The sequence below is a fragment of the Artemia sp. Qi Xiang Cuo genome, chromosome 1 (assembly GCF_049724085.1).
Source record: "Artemia sp. Qi Xiang Cuo chromosome 1, ASM4972408v1, whole genome shotgun sequence".
In the NCBI taxonomy this organism is placed as follows: domain Eukaryota; kingdom Metazoa; phylum Arthropoda; class Branchiopoda; order Anostraca; family Artemiidae; genus Artemia; species Artemia sp. Qi Xiang Cuo.
The window spans coordinates 68,244,248-68,265,731 of NC_142794.1; the positions used below are offsets into that span (position 1 = coordinate 68,244,248).

Genomic DNA, 21,484 nt, shown 5'->3' on the forward strand with positions numbered 1-21,484 from the left:
CTGGCTCAATGAATTGTGTCACACCGGACCATGCGCTAGAATCCTCACTAAATCTGGAAGCAAAGCAAAAAAGTGGATTAAGAGGTTTTACTCTGAACAAAGCAGCAGTTGCCAAGTGGACATTGCTATTTCGTTCGAGAGTATCCTCTTCCCTTCAGTCGATGGCAGGAATGGATGGGGCGACTGAGTTTGACAAAAATATTTTGCAAAGCCATGACAAGACAAGTAGCCTCGTAGACAAGTCAGTTAGTATTCTTGAAGAGCATATACATCCTTTTAAATATAATGAAGTGCCGCTGGTGAATATGATCACTTTTGAAACTGTTGATACAGCAATAGCGGAACGGATTGTCTCAGCAGAGAAGATAGGATTGGATGCTGTAGAGGACTATTTAAAAAGGAATTCAAGTACTTTTTCAAAGATCAAGGTTCACACCATGGAAAGCTGCTTGAAACCTACCCATAAGACGAAACGTACTTTTGCTAACCCTGTAGAAGAACTAGAAGCATTTAAAAAAGTCCTGCTGAATGTTGGTAAAAATCCAGGATCAGCCACTGACATGCTAAAAAAAATACTTCAGCATGAACTACTCCAGTATTCACCGGCATTGTTCGAACCGCAATCCAAGGGTTCCGATTAAGAACAGGAAAGAAATCTCATCTAATAAACTTTATAGAAGGGTTGTCTTGCCTAGATTCTAAAGCCTGCTCTTTGGCAGTGTTTGATGTCAATTCGAGGCTATCTCTCATTCTGGACTTTATGCCGCTCTTAAGGACTATGATTCCGTCAAGGGATGAGACATTGTCTGATTTTTCAAGAAGGTTGACGTGCAAGGTTTTTAGTCAGCTCCCAGAAAATCTATGCCAACTGCATGTGGTTTCTGACCGGCATGATGGAATTTATGGAATCAAGGACCTAACCGGCTCACCAGTGTGCTTAAAAGACAGTAGTGGCTGCCATAGACGAAGGGGTGAGCAGAGTTTGAAGGTTAGTACCACATATAGTGACAGCTTCAAACTTGGTGATTCCTGGCAATCAATTTCTTAGAAGTTCTTCCTGTAAAGTTAACTTGGTGGCTTTTATTTACGAGTTTTGGAGCAATGTTGGAAGTAAAAGTAAGAACTTTGATATTATACTTGCTGGAGGTTTCCCTGGCTGTCGAAATGTTGGGATATTGCCTAGAAAAGGATCCCTGAAACCTTTGCCTCCTCTTAGTCTTGAGCTTGCAAGCACACATGAAGAAGCAGATATGCGTGCAGCAGTCCATGTTGCTTCAAGCTTTAGGAATGGAAGTTCTTCTGTCATTGTTCGGGCCAATGACACAGGTATTCTGGCAATACTTTTGCAACGCTCCTCTACGCTGTTAGCTACGAAAGAGAACAAAAAGAAGGAGCTATTCCTCCAATTTCCTGACAGAATTTTCCCTGTGCACGAGCTAGCTATTTCTCTTCCACGGGACTTTATTGACAGCATTGGACTTCTGCACTGCCTTAGTGGCACTGACACGATGAGATGTGCATATTATGTGGGGAAGAAGACATTTGTGAAAGCAGTTTTGAAATTTAATGTTGTTAGTGACATGGTGAAAAGACGAGAAAAGTCAAGATTGACCTCGTCAATATATCAAATTATATTGAGGAAGTGACGGAGGTGGCAGGAAAAGTAGCAATCGCAGCCTATGGAAAGAATCCTACTGACTTTAACTCCTTGAATGACTTGCGAATGCTCTTATTCCATAGGAAAAAATCGTTAAAAAATCTTTTGCCCACTGAATACGGTTTTAAATATCACATCCTTAGAGTTGCATATCAGTGGGGAATCGTTTTACAGGCTATGGAGTCTTAATCAATAGTTTTAGACCCCCTAAATTTCGAATGGGTATACAGTGACGCTTTCGGGGTTATTCCTTTGACAAATTCATTGTTGCAGTGGCCGATTTCTATATGCCGTATTGCAGTTCATTGCAAGTGTAGAAATATGTGTAATGGAAAGTGCTCCTGTGCTGGAATCCTCAAGTGCGACTTGCTTGGTGCTTGTGCTGGGTCATGCGATCTTTCTGAAAGTGACGACGAGTTTGACTAAATAATAACTTAAAAAACATGCTAAACATATCTAAATTGTGCATATTCGACCAATCGTATTTTAATAAAATTGTGAAAAGCAAAAGCTTGTAAAAGCAGTTTTAAGCATATTGAAGCTGTTGTGCTTGGAGCAGGATTTTTTTTTTGCTGTAGTGAATTAACGATCGCCTATTGTTTTGGCTAGGTATAAAAGAGACAATTACAATATTCTAGTAGAAAGCTGGGCTTAGTCTGAGTGAAATAGAAAAATCAACGAACTTAGTTGCAAAAAACCACCAAGCGCACCTTTGGCGCTTATATTCCCGAAATATTCGTAATCAGGATGGTCGATTTAGTCTAAACCTCTCTCAAGTCCCTTGTCCCCCTCAGAATGCTATTTTGTCAGATTTTCAACTTTGGCTCTCCGACTATATAGTCAGTATTTTGGTTGTCAACGGCCATCTATTTTGCACTTAAACTCACAAACATTCAACATCAGGACCAGTGTGGCCAGATTGGCTTATTTTACGCCAAACTGGCTTATTTTGTTGGCGACTGGCGTGAAAATTTTTGGAACTGGCTTGTGGCTTAAAACTTGGCTATTTTTATTTCGAACTGGCTTATTTCTTGGTGTGATTTACTTTTTCGGGAAGAATTTATATTTTATGTCAATTCATCTAATTTTCGAATGAACAAACGAATCAATGCTCAGGAAAGGTCAAAATCGCGTTTTAACTTCCTGGTCAAAATACAAATCTAATTGTGGCAATGCGGTGAAGTTTTCAAATTCGTTGAGAAACGAGGCTTCGCGACAACAGCATAAAAAGCATTAGCCATTAAGTAGTGGGGTTGAACTACAGCTGAAGGTACAGTATATTAGCTGTTACTTATTAGTATAGAATAACGCCAGGAATCAAACTCATAACAGGCATGTCTGTAACATCTACAGATCCTGTTTAACTGTTTAGTTCATGTGAGTCGTCATGTACACTCTAGCTATTTTCTGTGGTTTGTATCTCTGTACAAACAGATTGGGTGGACAGCCTAGCCGTCCGGGTACACACCCCAATGCATTGGGTACTGCCCCCAATATATTGGGTACCCCCATACCCGTTTTCACTTTTTGTCTAGGCCTATTCTGAGAAAATACATTTATTTATATTTGAGGTTTTCTTTGCATCACTTCAGTTTAAATATGCTCAAAGGAAGAAGCAAATTGGTCATTGGTTTTCTCAGAATACATGCAAAAGTGAAAATCATTATGAGTCAGTTGGGGATATTAATTGTTTTATGTAGCCTACTACCATCAACATAATGTAGCCTACTACTTCATCCCTGCAGTAGTACACCACGGGATCTGTACCTAAGAATTTGAAAGCTACACCCCACAATCAGTACTACATTAAACATGGCATAGGTCCTACTACGCTATGTATGGAGTAGGTCCTGCTATGCTATATATGGAGTAGTACACTTGGTTAGAATTACGGATCAAATTTTGAGGTACAGATCCGGTGGTATCATACTACCGGGGTTACGGATTACATTATCTGTTGAGGGACGTACATGACCCTCTCCCTGGTATGGGGGGGGGGGTCCCCAAGTCATTTTGGGGTCTCCAACGATGAATTTGCAACCCGAAAATTGTGTCCAAATCCCAGAAAAATATCTGGGTTACATGACTGGTGTGCACCCCCATTTTTAGAAGTGATGAGCATCAGCTTGTGACAAGCAAACCTGAAGCAATCAATCTTGTTTCAAACTCACTTTTATTCATTTTTCCCAATGTGTTAGCCTATAGTTAAATACTACAGAAATTAGTTATATATAATATAGGCTAATAGATAATATGTAATAAAGTACCATATAATACTAATGAAAATATCAGAAAGAGATATATAAGTACAGGAGCAGGATAATTAGAAGAGTTACCCTTGCTTTCATGTCTGATTTCTTTGTTACTGTTGCTGTAGCCTGGGCCTATAGGGCAAGACTCCTAGTGATTAGCCAGTGCCTAATCTGAGCTGTATCTCTGATTAGAAAGGAGTATGAGACTTTAATATTGACCACTACTAATCTTCAGAATTATCAATCTTGGCCAATGGTCTACAAATCTTGACCACAACATTGATAATTAAACATGAGACATTACCTTTAACAGACAGCAACTATGGCAGTTATCCTATAGTTTTGTTATTTAGAAAAAAACCTTTCAGATTTTGAAATAAACAAGGTTCATTGTTACATTAAATTTAATCAATCAACTGTAGACAATCAAGGCAAGTATCCTGAAAATCAGATCATTGGCCGCTCTTCTTTCTGGGCTGGTTTGACAATATATCCTAATCTTTAATTTGTTCTTCTTTTCTCATGATAAGTTCATAACACTTCTTCTTGGGAGAATTCAATTTTTACTGAATGAGATAATCCCTTACTACATAGTTTCTGTTGTAAACACTGCTTATTAATATTCAAAATGTGGATGAATATGGAAAGATATAAATCTGCTATTAGCTAATAATGTGAGGTAACATCATAGTAGGGTTTATCTAATTCAATATAGTCAGCATATTTTGACCTACTATATATGGTGTTGTAGATTTAGATCCATTGACAGTTTTCTTTCCAGTATTTTACAATTCAACAGTATATGCTCAGGGGTTTCTTCTGTGTTTTTACAGTACCTGCAAAATGGGCTATTGGCAACTTCTCCATTTGGCTGCTTTATTTTGTATGAAGGAGAGTGATGGTTGAAGTTAGCTGTATTTGAACACAGGCAGTTGAACCAGACTGATTGTATACTGGTTGGAAAGGGGGATAAATTTGGTGGCTTTAATGCAAGCAATGTTTTTAGTCATAATCTAGTTGTATCGCTTATAGTTAGAGATTTCACTGGTACCATTTGGCTTTTTGCTTCTTGCTTTGCTATCTTGTCTGCTTTTTCATTTCATTCTTTACCTAGATGACTAGGTATATATTAAAATTTAGTAACAAAGCCTAATCTTCCAAGGCTGCTTAGGTTTTCTTTGGTTTGATGTAGGCATATGCCCAGTGTTTCAAAGTTAGTGTTTCATAGGATATAGAGAGCAGATTTAGAGTCAGAGAATATTACTATATGTTAATTGCTGTGTTTCAGTTTAATTAGGGTCTCTAAGCACAAATTGATTGCAGCTACTTCAGCTGTTAGTGTGCTAGTCCCTGCCTTGTGTTTTTTCACAATGCATAGACTTAGCTCCTTTAAAAAGCATCCACTCCCACATCCCTCTTCACTTAAAGATAAATCAACATATACTTGGGCATATCCATTGAATTCCCTTTTTAAGAGCCGTTTGAAATCATGGATTGCAGTTTGGGATTCAATTTGTTCCTATATTGAGGGGAGGAATTCTAGTTTAACCCTGGGGTGATTTATCCCCAATTAAATTTGAATTCAACTCCTCCAGACTGCTCATGCTGGGTGGGCTTATAATAAAAATTAACCAGGAAAATATTAATTTTTAAAAAATTTTATCAGTCAGAATAACATAATTACAAGTGTAAGTTGACCCCACAAAACACCTGGAGAAAGGTCTTTAAGCTCTGGCATTTATCTATTGTTTATACGTATAAAGTATTTGCTATTGAGAAAGATGTATGAATTTTTTCCATGGGAGGGGGGAGGTTTGTGGCATTATGCATAATGGAAGGAATACTAATATAAAATTCATAGAGGGCTCATTTTATTGGAAATTGAAAGTTCTAGTTCACTTTTCAAGCATCAAAAGATATTGGTGGGTAACCAGCTTCCCCCTCCTAAACCTCTTTTTTTCCTGATGGCTCCAATAAAAATTTTAAATGTTTCCAGTAAAAATGTTAAAAGATCATATAAAAAGAAGTATTGTGCCAACCAAACCACCTAGGGCCCAGGGCAGGCATTGTAAGTTGCGTCCTGGGGGCATATATGAGTCTTATGGAAGGGATGCTCATATTCACTTCAAAGAGGGCTCATTTAATTGGAAATTGAAAGTTCTAGTTCAGTTTTAAGAGTCAAAAGGGATTGGAGGGCACCTAGCCCTCCCTCCCCTCCATTCCCTTTTTTCCTCAAACCCATCCAATAAGAAATTTGAGATAGCTTTTTTTTTAAATAGTTCAAAGATTATATAACAAAAACTCCAGGGTCAACAGAGTCCCCCAGGGCCCAGGGGCAGGTGTTGTACGTTACGGCCTGGGGAATATATGGCTCTTATTGAAGGGATGCTTGTAAAAACTTCAGAGATGGCTCATTTGATTGGAAATTTAAAGTTCTAGTTCAGTTTTTTAGAGTAAAAAGAGATTGGAGGGCAACTAGCCCCCCCCCCATGCTCTTTTTCCCCAAATACATCCAATAAAAATTTTGAGATAGCCATTAAGTTAAAAATTGCTCAAAAGTCAGATAGCAAAAATTCAGGTGTCCTCACTGCCCCCCAGGGCCTGGGGCAGGCATTGTAAGTTGTGCTGCATTGGGTCCCGGAGTATCATTATAGTAATCGGAGGTCCGACTCAGTGAAATTATGGGATGCAGAAATTGCAGCGCACACACGGACAGTGTTCAAACTAACACAGGAGAAATCGAGCTGGTGGGCGTCCTCGTCAATAATTTTCCCTGAACTGTTGGACAGGAAAGTAAGCATGGTCGAGCATTTTCTGAACATAGCGCGCGGGAATTTCTGTAAAGTCTCTAGAGTTCCACATGGGGTAGAGGTTTATTGCAATTCTAATAAATGCAGCCTCAAAATAATTTTTACACTGTAACTGAACTTCCACAAACTAAGGACTGCATAGAAACGTGGAAATTCCCAGTCGAATCAGAGGTCTTCAAAAGTGGGGAGCCATTTTGTAAGATGGCTGTCAAAACTTTGAAACCAATAAAAGTAAAGTTAAAGTTAGAGCAAAAAATTGTCTGGCTTATTTTTGGCTTGTTTTTCAAAGAATGCGGCTTACTTTTTTGTTCACAATCTGGCCACACTGATCAGGACGCGTGAATTATTGAACTCACAGGTAAATTGCTGGACCTGAAAAATATTTATCAGTATTTTAGACTTCTGATTTTACTTCTATATTCAACTGTACATAGTCATAGATGTATTCTAGCTGTTCATAATTTTAAAGTGAACAGAGAGGCTTATCTTAATTTTTGCCTAATAGGCCTTGGCTATAGATTTCTGACATCATTCCCAGAAGCTTCATTTAGGCTACCTGTCCTAGGTCAATAGCTTTCTAAGATCTCAAAAGCATATAAATAGAGTTTGATAAAATTCCACTTTATCTACCTTTGGCTATCTTGGAAAGGGTTTAGGTTAAGAAATGAAATGGTAGGCTAAAATTTTACTTTAGCTAATTTTGGCTAGGCTATCTTCAAAAGAGGTTAGGTTAGGAAAATGGAACTTTCAGGGATGGGTCTACAGGCTAAGGTATGGGTAAATTTTTACCAAATCATATTATTGACCAAGGCTATGAATAAAGTGAATATACCACTTGATGCCTTTTTTTATGCTCTTTCCAAATATAATAATCATTTTTGCCAGAAAGGAAATTTACCCCACCCCTATATACCAATTCAGGGTATATATTTGCACATTAGGGGGGTGGTGGTAAATTTTAAACTTACCTTTCATTTACATCAGAAATAAAATTTACCCCCACCCCCTAATAAGAAAATTTATACCCTGAATTGGTATATATAGGGATGAGGGCTAAAATTCAGGTCAATTTCTACCAAATCATATTATTGAGTTAGGACTAAAGTGAATACACCATTCAATGCCTTTTTTTATGCTGATTACAAATATAGGTATTTATTCAGCCTTGTGACACCTCATAAGGAGACATGTTAAGAAAACAATTCTTACTTTAAAATATGTATAATGATCCTAGTTCTTATATTATCCAACGGGAGAACCTTTATCAGCAAGTCTTTCCTCTAAAAATCCTCTAAAGAGAAAAATTTTCCAAATATCCCCACGTTTTTAATTCAATGCTTAAGTCTTTTGAAATTGCCACTGTAAACTGCTGCCAAATAAGTTGTTTTATAGATAGCGTTTAGCACGTGTGTCAAAAAATGTGTTTAAAGAAAAGTAGTGGTAAATTGAAATTATAGAAATTCTGTGCATCTTTTGTAACCTAACCTAAGCTAACCACTGCTATTAATATTTTGTATGTATGCCGCTGTTATTTGCCCTTCGCCACTGCTCTTTAAAAAAAAAAATATTAAAAAGACCAGCATGAATACTATCTATAAAAGAACTTATTAGGCGGCAATTTAAAAATACTTAAGCATTGAATTAAAACCGTGGTGATATTTGGAAACCTTTTCTTTTTTGAAGATTTTTAGAGGAAAGACTTGATGATAAAGGTTCTCCTGTTGGATAATATAAGAACTAGGATCATTATACATATTTTAAAGTAAGAATTGTTTTCTTAACATGTCTCCTTATCAGGTGTCACAAGGCTAAACAAATACCTGAATATAATAAGCATTTCTATCAGGAATGAATTTCAGCCCCCCCTATATATGCCAATTCAGGGTGAGGTTAGGTATAGCCTATATAGGGGGGGGGGCTGAAATTCATTTCCGATAGAAATGCTTATCATATTCGTAATCAGCATAAAAAAAAGGCATTGAACTGTGCATTCACTTTAGTCCTAACTCAATAATAAGATTTAGTAAATATTGACCAAAATTCATTTCTGACAAAAATGATTAGGCTATTACATTTGAAAAGAGCTTAAAAAAAGGCATCAAGTGGTATATTCACTTTATTTGTAAGTCAATAATATGATTTGGTAAAAATTTACCAAAGTATGTCCTGGGAAGGTATTTTGAAGTACCTACCTCTACTCCTTCTCCCTCTAGAGGGTCCTGAAATTTGCCTACATGACAGGTCTAGGCCTATACCTATTGACATTTTGACAAAACTACATTTTACTTTAAATTTCAGTCAATCAATCAATTTATCAGTTTCTTTTCCTCTGGCTTTAGTTCTGAAAATGCAATTCCTGTTACCTGAGTAGAATTTTAAGCCATATCAGTGTCTTTTTTTTCAACAATTAGGAAATGTATTTGCATATCTTTAAAACCTTATAAATTGAGATTGAGCTATGTTGTGAAGCTGAAAACAATTTTTTTGTACTTCATTCAAGCAGAAGATCTATTTTGCAAGGTTTCACATTTATAACCCACAGATTTTTAAAGGTCATCAAAGGTCAGGACCCTCTAGAAAGAGAAGAAGTGAAGATAGGTACTTCAAAATACCTTCCCAAGACATACCTTAGCCTTTAGACCCATCCCTCAAAGTTTCATTTTCAGTTATCAGTTTCTTTTTCTCTGGCTTTAGTTCTGAAAATGTAATTCCTGTTTTTTGAGTAGAATTTTAAGCCATGTTTGCCATAAGCTGTCAAAAAGTTTTGTTAAAACACGAACACGGCAACACTTCTTTTCCAAGCGTGTTGTCAATGATTGGAATAGCCTTCAAGCTGAAACGGCGACTGCACCTACGGCTGCGTCCTTCAAGTCCAGACTTGACAAGGAATGGAATAACAAGCCATGGAAATATGAGTGGGACTGTCCGTCCCACTCAACTACTGACTGATGCCAACTTTATCATCATGAGTGTCTTGCTAGGAGGCTGATGCCGCTTGTCATACCCAACCATCTTGCATACTCAATCCGAAGTTGTTGTTGTGTGGCGGTGTCAGCTCTATACCACTGAGAATGGTCTTTATGGGCCATACCTACCTCGTGGCCACTGCTACCGAGTGGGCTTAAATTGCATCTCTCCAGCAGACCTCTCCTATGGCGTGTCACTGGGCCCTACCACAGTGGCGAATTTTCGCCATCATTTGACCAGGAGCACAACAGATCCAGTATGGACCTTATTTTGCTCTGAAGTGCGAATTAAGGTAATTAAGGTAATGTTAATGGTTTTTTTTCAAAATTTAGGAAATATATTTGCATATCTTTAAAACCTTATAAATTGAGATTCATCAAAGTTTTGAAGCTGAAAACAATTTTTTTGTACTTCATTTGAGCAGAAGATCTATTTTGCTATGGTTCACTTTTATAACACACAACATTTTAAAGGTCAGGATCCTCTAGAGAGAGAAGGAATGGAGGTAGGTACTTCAAAATACCTTCCTGGGACATACTTTAGCCTGTAGACCCATCCCTGAAAGTTACATTTTCCTAACCTAACCCCATTCCAAGATAGCAAAAAGCAACTAAAGTAGAATTCTACCATAGAGTTTTAGTCACAAAGATCTTCACATTTCTAAGGGTCTATACAAATTTCAATCCAGGGGGACCCCCTTCCCCAAGATTTTTCTATTAGTGTATGACCAGTCTTGGTCATAAGGAGACATGTTAAGAAAACAGTTCTTACTTCATAATAAGCATAATAATTGTAATTAACATATATTCCAGGGGAGAACCTTTATCCTCAGTATTTTCCTTGTTTTTCCATTTTTTAATCACATTTTCAATATTGATGTAAATTCTCCAAGTGTTGTAAATTGTTTTAAAACAAACACCCAAGAGCCATTTAGTTAACCTAACTTAACCTAAATTTATTAAAATTAGGCTATTTATATCTTTTTGGTAGATGGCAGTGATGGTGCTTAACTTTCATATATAGAATATTTGTAAATGGATAAATGCAGTAAAATTGGTTTTCTTTTTCACAATTTTGTTAAAAAAAAATTGTACAACAGTGAAAGAAGTGAGGATAAAGGTTCTCCCACTGGAAAATATGTTAACTAGGATTATTATGCATATTATTAAGCAAGAATTGTTTTCTTAACATGTCTCCTTATGACCAGGACTGGTCATACACTTATACCAAGACTTTCTGGTGCCCTTATTCTGTTATTTTCTGCTCTTTTTTTAAATTAACTAATCAATTTGGTCAATTATTGGTGCCCTTATCACATTGCCCACCCTCTAAGATTTTGTTCTAGACCTGATGTTGTTTCAATCCAAATACTTTCCCATGACAGACAGAGTTTAAATACTAGAGGTATTATCATAGCTGGGATTGGCTAACAGCAATTTAGAATACCTACTTTTGCATAATCAAAACTTAAACAAAAGTTACCCATACATCCTAGTCTATTTATATAGACCTACAATTATTCTGCTTCACAACATTTGCATTAGATTGAGCATATGCATGATATAATCTGTCTACAATTTAGATGCTTTGTTTTAACTCTTAGATCTTTGTCCAAGACTGGGTAGCTTTTTCAAGTTCAGGTTCAATTTTAAAGTGCATGTCCATGTTTAGGCTCCACTCTTGACTATCAGTACATTTAAAATTGTCAGTGTTGCATATTGTTAGAGTAGTATTCAAGCTAATCCTGAAATTGTTAAGCAAATTTAGACAAATCCAATTGTGTAATAGAGATTTTACAGTGAATTAACTGTTGAAGCAGTGATTTGCTGTCCATCTACTGCATATCAATAGTCTAGTTTGGTGGTTTTGTGCATTTTTTTTTAATACTTTATTTGGTACTATGGACCAACTTCTGATAAGATGTAGATAAAAAAACAATGACCAAGCCATAAAATCAGCAAACTTTTGTGTAGTCTATAGCCTATGGCTATACCTGACTTTGTTAAGGGGGAGGGCAGAGATGCAATTTTATTCTATTACCAGCAATTCTTATATTTGGAAACAACATAGAATAAAGAATATAGTGGTAAATTTTTAGTTTTTTCCTATGTGATTTGTGCCCTGTACTGGGCAATACCTTTATTGCCCAGAAAAGGCCTAGGTATAATCAAGGTAGTAATCTTGGTTCAGGTTCTTTTAATTTTTGCACTACTTTCACTACATGACAAATTAACATTATAAATACAATAGAAAAGAAAATTATTTACTAAGTTTCTACAAATTGAGTTAGTCTATACTTGAAATCAGCACACTTAAAAAAATATTAGTATAAAAGTAATGAACAAAGAAATAATAATAAAATTAAAAATACTCAAGATAAAAAGAAATAAAAGGCACCATGTTCAACTCACAGCTTATGCTCATTGATGTGGAGAGCAAGAGGGGTTCCACATTGGAGGTGTCAGGGGGCATGAGATATCTTTCAGGAGAAAGGAGTGCTCAAGCATATGTGAAAAATAAAATTCTTTATGCTTGACTTTTACTAAAATTGTTAGCAAGAGTTGCTGCAGGTGACAGTAGCATAATATAAACAAGCCTTTAGGTGGGTGATAGTGAATTTCATGTAAGCTTAGCTTTTTATGCCAGCTTCACTGTTAATATTAAAGTTCCCATCTCTTTGACTTCCTTCAACTACCATGTCCAGAACAGGAGACTAAATCTTGCGGTTGAACTATGTGCTATTCCAGCAGTCCTGTGCATTGCATCATTCAGTTGCATGCAATTTGAGAATGGCATCATAGCAAACCCAAAACTACACCCTTTGAATTGGCATTACTGAAACCTTATACAGGAGCCCTCACTAAACAAGAAGGAAAATTACTTTTGCTGCATGGATAGCAGAAAAAAGGATATATTATGTCAATATTAGGGGACTAGAATATTGTAAGAGAACTGCTTAAGGGCTCATTTAAAAGCTAATTGTTATATTATATTGTTATGTCACTATCAGGTCACTGGAACATTATAGAGAACTGCTTAAGGGCTCGTTCAAAAGCTAATTGTTATATTTTATAATTTTTTTTTTTAAATTTGACTTGATCAAGCTATCATAATGTGCCATATGGTAGCCTACACTAAAAGTGCAATTTGGATGACATTTCAGGAATGGAAAGGCTGGGCTGGACACATGGACATCATAGACAAAAGCTCATTATGGCCTCATTTAAAAACAATTTTTCACATTTAATTGCTTTTTGTAAATATGACTTAATAAGGCAATTAGAAAGTCCCATGCAGCACCCACACAATGCACTTTGGGTTGTTTTTGATCTCATTTAAATGAAAATGACAAAAAAGGCTCTTGTCTACTGAAAAATCTCCAAAGACAACTGAAAAATCTCCAAAGACAAATTTTGCCTCACCTATAAGGAAATTCTCCTCCACAGATAACCCCCCTGGAAATTTTTCCCACATTTAAAAGAAAAATCTTATTTTAAATTAAGAGTATTTATTAGTAATGGCTACATATTGATGATTATCAATTAGATATAGCTCTGATTTATTTTTGGACAGAAAAATAGGTAAGTTTAATAAATTTTCTAAAACCTTATTATTGAATTTCTTTGTGATAATTAAGGTTGTTTAGTATGAATTCTAAGTCAAGACAATTTTGCTGAATGTCTTCTTAAACTATAGCTATTTTAAACAAGAGTACTTTGCATAAAACTAATAGAGTCAAAAGCAAATGGTAATATTTCCTTAATTTGTTTAAGTTTAAAAAAAAAACAGTGGACTGGAAGGACATTTTTGAGAATACCAATTGGCAATATTCTCAAAAATGTATAAAGACTCTTAGTAGGGCATTTATCAGGGGGTGCTGATGGAGAAGTGAAAAGTGCTTTGTCCTAAGCTTGAAGTTGGAATGTCGCTTGTCTCTCCATATTTTAAAAAAAAGATATAAAAGTTCTTGAAGATGTGCCACTAAAGTGATATCTGGCATGCAAGAGCTTTCCTGTCCTGTAAGACTATCAAAGTTGAATCTCCCTACACTTGTATACAGGAGAAATAGAGGGGGTGCCATTTTAGCCTTTAAGTTATTGAGGGCTAACATTCTCCCAGCATTATTCCCTACTGTTAGTACCAATTCAAGAACTAGAGGTCATCAACTGAAACTTGTCAAGCAGTCTACAACATCTAGAGTCCATACTCAATTCTTCTCAACACATGTTGTCAACAATCGGAACAAATTATCTAATGAAACTGTTACTGCTGAATCTGTTGATGTTTTTAAACAAAGGCTAGATGCTGAGTTGTCCTCCAAAGAGTGTAAAGTCAATTGGGATGCTATCAAAGATGGAGCAGCACCTGGTCACCAGTGATTCTTGCATACAACTAGTCATCATTCTGGAGCTCTACAAGGAGAAATCCTTAGATTGCTCCTAGCTGCAATTTAAGGTAATATATGAAAGGCTTCATTTTGAAGACATTGAAGGGGCTTAATCTGAGATTCAAGATATTTACATAAAAGGGCATTTTATGTCACTATTAGGGCACTGGAACATTACAGAAAATTGTGTAAGAGGTCTTTTAAAAGCTAATTTGTAATATTTATCATTTTTGTTTCTAAATTTGACTTGATAAAGATGTCATAAGGTGCAATACAGTACCCCAAAAGTGAAATTTGGATGACATCAGTTCTGTCTGGTGTGAATCAGGGAATGGGGGGTATGTGTTTCACAGGGGGGGGGGTACTTTAAAATATTGATTTTATGTCTAAAATTCCATTCACCAAGTGAAGCTTGGTCCCCTAAAACTACATGTGAAAACTGATAACAATAGAGATAGAGTATAGGTTGGCACCACTTAGTGTCCATACAAAATTTCTAAATGTGAGAAAAATGTACATATAGGCCTATTGTTTGAATTTACTTTATACTACTTGTAGCAGACATTTCATGCAGCATGCTGATACAGAGAAAAACGTCCCAAAGTTAGTGCTGGCATTGCATGAAAGGCCACTAATTTCAATAATAATCCTTAGCACAATTATGTTAGGCTAATTATTTTTTTTTGGAGCTGGTTAAAAGAAATATAGAAAAGCAGAAATAATGAGAATTTGTCATGGTATTTAAAATAGAAGCAATTCTACATTTATGGGTTGGTAGGCTATATGAATCCAAACTGTAAAGAATAGGACGTTAGCAGTGCATATTAAGCATTTTAATCACAAATAAGAGAATTTGGAGCATTATTGGAGTTTTGATTAAACATTGGAAGTAAAAATTAAAACAGTTAAATGATTCCTGTGTTGGCCAGTGTTTACCCCCCAGAAAATGTCTTGTGGAAAATAAGTAAGAATGAATTTGAGAATAATAAAGTGATTTAAGGTCAGGGAAAGGGAGGTGAAATTTCAGATACTTAAACTACCCTACATTCTTTCCGAGCTGAATCCTTAGTCTATCAAAATGAAGCTTCCAAGATTCTAAGTACAAGATCTAGGTACTTATAATATTCCTATGTACCAATAACATGATAAGTGTTTAATGTTAAAACATTAAATTCAACTCAGCTGCAAAAGTATGACAAATTTTTCCAGTCAAAGAATGCACAATTTGTGAAATAGATAAGACAGGGTTAAATACTAAGATAAAAACCATGATCAAAGAACAATATAAACTCCATGCCAGTGGAGGTACAGAAAATGTGAGCAAGATGAGGAATGAAGTCATTTGAGCCCTCCAATATCCCCAAAAAAGGTAGGCTACATACAGAAAAAAGTACCCCTGCTTTTATATTTAGATTTGTAATACTTACCCCACTATATATGACATCATTACCAACCATAGTACAGACAAAACTTAGGAAGTATCAGAAATGACAGTTTTCTATGCAATTAGGTTGCTACATAGCAATTATGCCTCATACCCAGGTGACTTTCCATGAAATTAGTGAAAAAGTTCTCACCTTTGTTAGCAAGGCAATCACATCAGTATATAAAGTACTAAAATCTATTCAATAGAATTTAAAGACTTCATTGAGATTAAAGGTAAAGTATAATATTCCTTTTCCAATTAAAAATAAAATATTAGTCATGTCCCTTTTAATTTTGATTGTTTTATCCAAATGCAATGTTTCTATCAACAGAATAGAGAGCTTATATTTTTTTCATCCTCAAAGGGCACTATGAATATCCCCTTGGATGTTAACATAAATTAATTGTAATAGTTAGCCTACATTAAACCAAGCAAATTTTTGAATTCATGGTGCTCTGAAATAGGCCTAGAAGTAAAGTTGCTATTGGTGTGGTACTAAAATAGAATTTATAGCAATTGAAGAATAGCAATCAGTATATATTTTTTTCTGAATAAAGAGGAAGAAAGTCACTTATGTTATCTCATATATCAATTTTGGGTGTCCTTTCTTTAACTTAAAGCACCATAACTCTACCAGTCCCTTTATAGTAGGGGGCCAACCATCTTGATAGTTTAGAGGTGCAGGGAAATTCGGTTATAATTCCACATTAAAAACAACTATTATCTACCATAATGCTGTCAAATCTGTCAATGTTTCCAACAAAGCAAATAATTTGTCTTAATTTTTTCTTCCAGTATGGCAAGTGTTGAAGAAATAAAGTCAACTTTGCATTCATTGGACACTAAGAAACGAGAAATTGAAGCCAGTATGGCAGCTAAGTTTGAGGTATTAAATCACAATAGAGTTGACATGTCTGAAAGTCTTGTTGACTCTGAAGGCTATCCACGGAATGACATTGATGTATACCAGGTACAAACATTGCTGTCAGAATAAATCAACAGTGATATAGCCTACCTGATGTTAGTTATTTATATTATATAGTAACTAAAGGTTTTTTTGTACTTCCAAAAACAGGTATAACTCTGCCTTAGAAAATTTTATGTTGTTTTGTTTCTTACCAACTCTTAATCTAGTTTTTCTAAGGTAAAAGTCTCACTGCCTAACAATCAGTATAACAATTGGGATTTATTGGAAAAACTTCTTTATTATAATCCAAACTACAGTCTCCTTTTGCACAACAAAGTTAAGAACATTTTTAAATAGGAATAAGATATAATATCAATTTTGTGCTGCTGCAATAGGAAAATTACAAAGAAAACTTTGTGATGCTTCTTCTAAAAATATGAATGTCAACTTTGTAATTTATATTTGGATAATTCTGCTCTTTACACCAGTGGTGTCATTGGGGGGGGGGGGGGCAGGGAGAGTGTATGTGGTGCCTAGACCCCCTCCTCTCTTTAAATTCTGAAAATACCACTTTTTTACGTATTTTTATTGAATACTGTTTTTTTTTGTATTTTGAATGGAACAATTAGAAAAAAAATGTCAAATTTGCAGCTCCCTAGATACTGAAAAATATATCCCCTCCTTAAATTCTTGTATATTTATGCTACTATTAGTGAGGTTGTTCTGAACTAGATTTTCTGTCTTCCTTATGACCAAGAATTCTAAAATTGGTTTTCCCTTTGGCTAATTTAAAACATGGACCAAGCCTTTTTTTTCTTTTGAAAAAAACTGATTATACAGGTAAGCTCCCATTTTAACTTTGAGTATTTCTTTGCAGCTCTCATATAAGTAACAACAAATACATACTCTGCCATGTGATAATGAGAATGTTTTAGAGCTATTATGAAAGTTATTGATGGTTGTCCTGACAAAAAAGAAAAAAAAAATCAGAAAACAATTTTCAATATTTTTTATCTATAGCTATAAGGAAAACAAGGTAAAAATAGTTATATTAGATTAGGGATGATTGGTTGCCAAATTTTGGCTTTGGGACTTTTATAGGGACCAAACTAAAAGTAGGGTGTCCTCAAATGGGAGAGAAGGAGTTTATAAGGGAAGATTTAAAGGAGGTTGGAATTTTATGGGAAAGAGTAAAGAGTCTGAAGAAAGCGGAGGAGGTGGATGCCTATCTATATTGGATTCAGGCAGCTTAGTGATGTGATGTGCTGTTAATGGTGGTAGTAAATACCTGGAATCGCCACTTGGATTTCCTTTTTGCTATCTTTGAAAACCTGTTTCATTGTCTGTTAGGACTGCTCAAAAGTTTTTATGTCCATAAGCTACTAATTCTAATCAGCTATTAATGTCGTAGACTCCTGGATAGGATAGCTGACAGGAGTTACCGAAATTGAGGAACTCCTATTGTCCGAACGATTTCTAGCACTTGAACCCTGAGCTAATCAAGGCTTCTGGAATAGCCATCCCTAATGGTATTAAAATAAATATAAATGATAAACGGTTTTAAATGTTCTGATCCCCACCCCTCCAATTGCCGTAACTGTTTTTGAAATATCATCTGTATGGGCACTAAAGTTTCATCAACCTTTTTTTCCCCAAAGTTCCACAATTCAAGCTTTCAGAACTAAAATAAACTAAGTGCAAAAATAGGACTTCAAACAGCATAAATCATTTAAAACCCTGATTCTTTTTGCAAACATTTTTTACCACGTAAGACAGCTTTGGGCTGACTTTTGCCCCTTTCTCCTTAGATTTTGAAAAATATCATTTTCGGCATGCTGATGCGAAAATGGCTTTTTGGGTATTTTCATTGAAAAAAATATGAGAAAAAAAGAAGTTATCCCCCCCCATATGTTTAGTAATATAAAATTTTGCTTTCTTCCCTCCTCGTGTTTTCGCGAATTAATCTGACTGTCCAAGGGACTAGAAATATATATAAAAAAAATGAAAGATATTAAATATTGAAAATTATATGGTGTAAAAGAAACATATTCAAACTCACTGTATATAAACTAACCAATCAAAGAGTATGCGTATAAAACGCATACTCTTTTATACAGTAGGAGCTGTATAAAACGGGAAGTGTTCCGGGAACTGTGTATAAAGTATACAAGGAGAATTTAAAAGACATATAGATTTTAACAGTTAAACACAAAATAAAAATGTTAGTTGCGTTAATCTTTTAGCTCTTAATCGGTTTACATTCGGGCAAAAATATAAGAATCACATAGTATGTGGTTTCTCTGCATTTGCAAAATTCTGCTCTTTCTTCTGCATTCTAACCTAGTCCTAACTATTTCACAATTTGCACTAAATGGTTGGAAACAAAACAATCCACCACTTAAAAAAGTTAATTTAACTTAGACCTTGATTTTATAAAGTTAATTTTAGGTTTATTTTGATTTTTTCTAGTTCTTGTCGATAACTCTACTGTTACTGGTAGTTATAGTTGCATTTGCAAAATGGTGCTCTTTCTTCTGCATTCTAACCTACTTGACTTAAGGCTCCTGCCGAGGGTTCGGGGTAGAGACCGATGAGACCAAGTGCCTCCAGGTTGACCTATCGCTTGCCAGGATCGTAGCTTCTTCCACCGGAATGTGGGCTTGGGCGAGGAATTCATCGGTTTTGTCTTTCCACCTAGTGGGGGGAGGGATGTCCTCTGAGTCGCACGGGTCGAATTCGACCCGTGCTGGGGCGTCGCGTGACATGCGAAGGAGGTGGCCATACCACCAAACAGTACGCTGGGTTAGCTGCGTCGAGAAAGGAGTTTGCGCCGTATGTGATACGAGGGTTTGGTTGCTAACGAAGTCAATCCAGTGCAGTCCGTTGATTCTTCGGAGATTTTTCGTCTGTGCGACATCGACGATGCTAATGATAGATTTTACAGCTGGCCACGTCTCCGCTACATACAGCAGCACGGTGCTGACTGACACATTGTAAATGCACATTTTAGTAGAGTGGCTTATGTTTGGCTTTCGCCAGATGCAGCTAAGCCTCCCAACAAGTGCCGACGCTTTGGCTATTCGAGATGTCAGCTCTTTTGTGATCAAGCTTTCCTTCGACAGAATAGATCCCAGGTAAGCGAAGTCTTCAACCACGTCTACTCGGTTGCTTCCGATGTTGACTTCCTTTCTTCTTCTATTTAACAGCAGGCGGGCTTTTCAGTAAAACTATTTAGCCCTTTTCCTTTTGCTTCACTCTGTGGGCTACAGAGCTACTGGCTTGATTGCCTCATATTTATTAGATATATTCAGATATCTTTCAGCAGATCTTTTGACTCTAGGAGTTCAAATATAAGATGATAGATGTCGATTTCTATGCTCTGTGTGCAGGTATAGTTGACTAGGCTCTTGGCTGATAGTGGGATTTTGTGGTGTTTGAAGTATTTTAACAGTTTACAAAGCAAGGTATGTTGTGCAGACGTCAGCATATTACATTCAAATAGGCAATGGTCAATTGTTTCATTATTCATATTACAATGCCTGCAAAGAGGGGACAGGGGAATTGAACCACTTGAATTAGAAAGCTTATATGAGAATGCAAGGAAATTTAGTCCATTTGTTCCAGAGCGAATTCTATGATAAATTTTAGAAAGATACTTATTGGGAAAGGGGGAAAGGATAGGATTAATCTTATTAAAATTAATATCTGATAGCCTCCATCGGTAAATATCTCCAATTGGGATTGGTCTCCCACTTGGCTGGTCAATATTTATAGCATTTTTTGCTATTTCATCAACCTGATGATTACCACTTATGCCAGAGTGGCTAGGAATGTACTGAAAGTAAGTTTTTATGCCACTTGAAGGAAGATTATCAATAATACTGAGACAATGATAAGTGTCAGTGTCCAACTTATATTGAGGAGCTGAGGCCAGCAACTCAAGGCTTGATAAAGAGTCGGAATAGATGATAATATTATTCGAATTTGCAATCAAAGGTTGGTTTTGCTTAAGGTCTTCTAATGCCATTATTATGGCATTTAACTCAGCAGACATTATAGATAAATTATTAAATAATCTCTCGCCCATTGCAATTTTCAGGTGAGGAAGGAAAACACCACTTGCAACCTTCTCATCCATTTTTGACCCATCAACAAATATTTGGAAGTGATTTTTATAGGTAATTGTGTTAAGTTCTGCAAATTTTTTCTGGACAAAAGCAATGGGGGTTAAATCTTTATTCTATTTTAAAAATTCAGTATTTATTATGGGAAATGACCAATTCCATGGAGGGGATTGGGGGAAAGTAGGTGCAATAGACTTTGCTGGTACAGGGAACTTCTTTTGAATATTGGCATACTCATCTGCAATACCTCTATACATGGCTGGATTTCTTAACCAATTATGTAATGTGTGTGAGCTATTTGATTCAATTTTTGTAAGATATTTTATCAAGAGAAAGCTACGTCTCTCCCTTATTGTTGTTAATCCACTCTCCATAAGCAGAAACTTGGTGCTTGTGGGTTTCCTAAGACCAAATATGAGACGTAGTATATCATTTTGTGTTGTTTCAATTTTTTGCATCTGGGTCTTTGCACATGCACCATAGACAATGAGCCCATAGTCAATATGGGGTCTTATATGTGATTTATAAAACTGGAGTAAGGTTTTCTCCTTACAACCCCAGGGTGTGGAAAGAAGTCTTTTTAGTATATTTGCTTTTCTATAACATTTTTTTATTGTGTTTGAAATGTGGAGGTGGAAATTAAGTTTTTGGTCAAGCATGAGACCTAGGTAATTAATATTATTATCTTCTGGAATAGTTGTTTTATTTAGAATTAGTTTTGCATTAACATGGTTTCGCTTCCGGTGAAATTGAATTATTTTTGACTTGGTGGGTGCAATGGGGAAATCTGAATGTTGAGAGAATTTTTCAAACTGGAAAAGTGACTTTTGCAGATTTGACTGTGCTATCTGAAAGGTGTTGCCAGATGACCATAGCACCAGATCATCAGCATATTGTAGATTCGTGTGGGGTAGGTTCATGTCCCAGAGATATAGGGCAAAAAGGAGGCAACTG

At 35.9% G+C, this 21,484-nt stretch overlaps 1 protein-coding gene across 4 annotated transcripts in view; it reads left to right on the top strand.

Annotated features, from left to right (window-relative positions):
• The first annotated feature begins 2,854 nt into the window (after nt 1–2,854).
• Nucleotides 2,855–21,484, top strand: part of LOC148956640 (26S proteasome non-ATPase regulatory subunit 9) — a 32,546-nt gene continuing 13,916 nt past the window's right edge. The window contains exons 1-2 of one of the 4 annotated variants that reach the window (XM_089086410.1): nt 2,855–2,927; nt 16,295–16,469. In XM_089086410.1, coding sequence (XP_088942536.1) covers nt 16,296–16,469 — 174 coding nt within the window. In that variant the 5' untranslated portion in view covers nt 2,855–2,927; nt 16,295. Of the gene's footprint in view, nt 2,928–7,053; nt 7,078–16,294; nt 16,470–21,484 lie in introns of those variants that run through there. The other 3 variants (XM_089086430.1, XM_089086421.1, XM_089086436.1) reach the window with 3 other exon arrangements.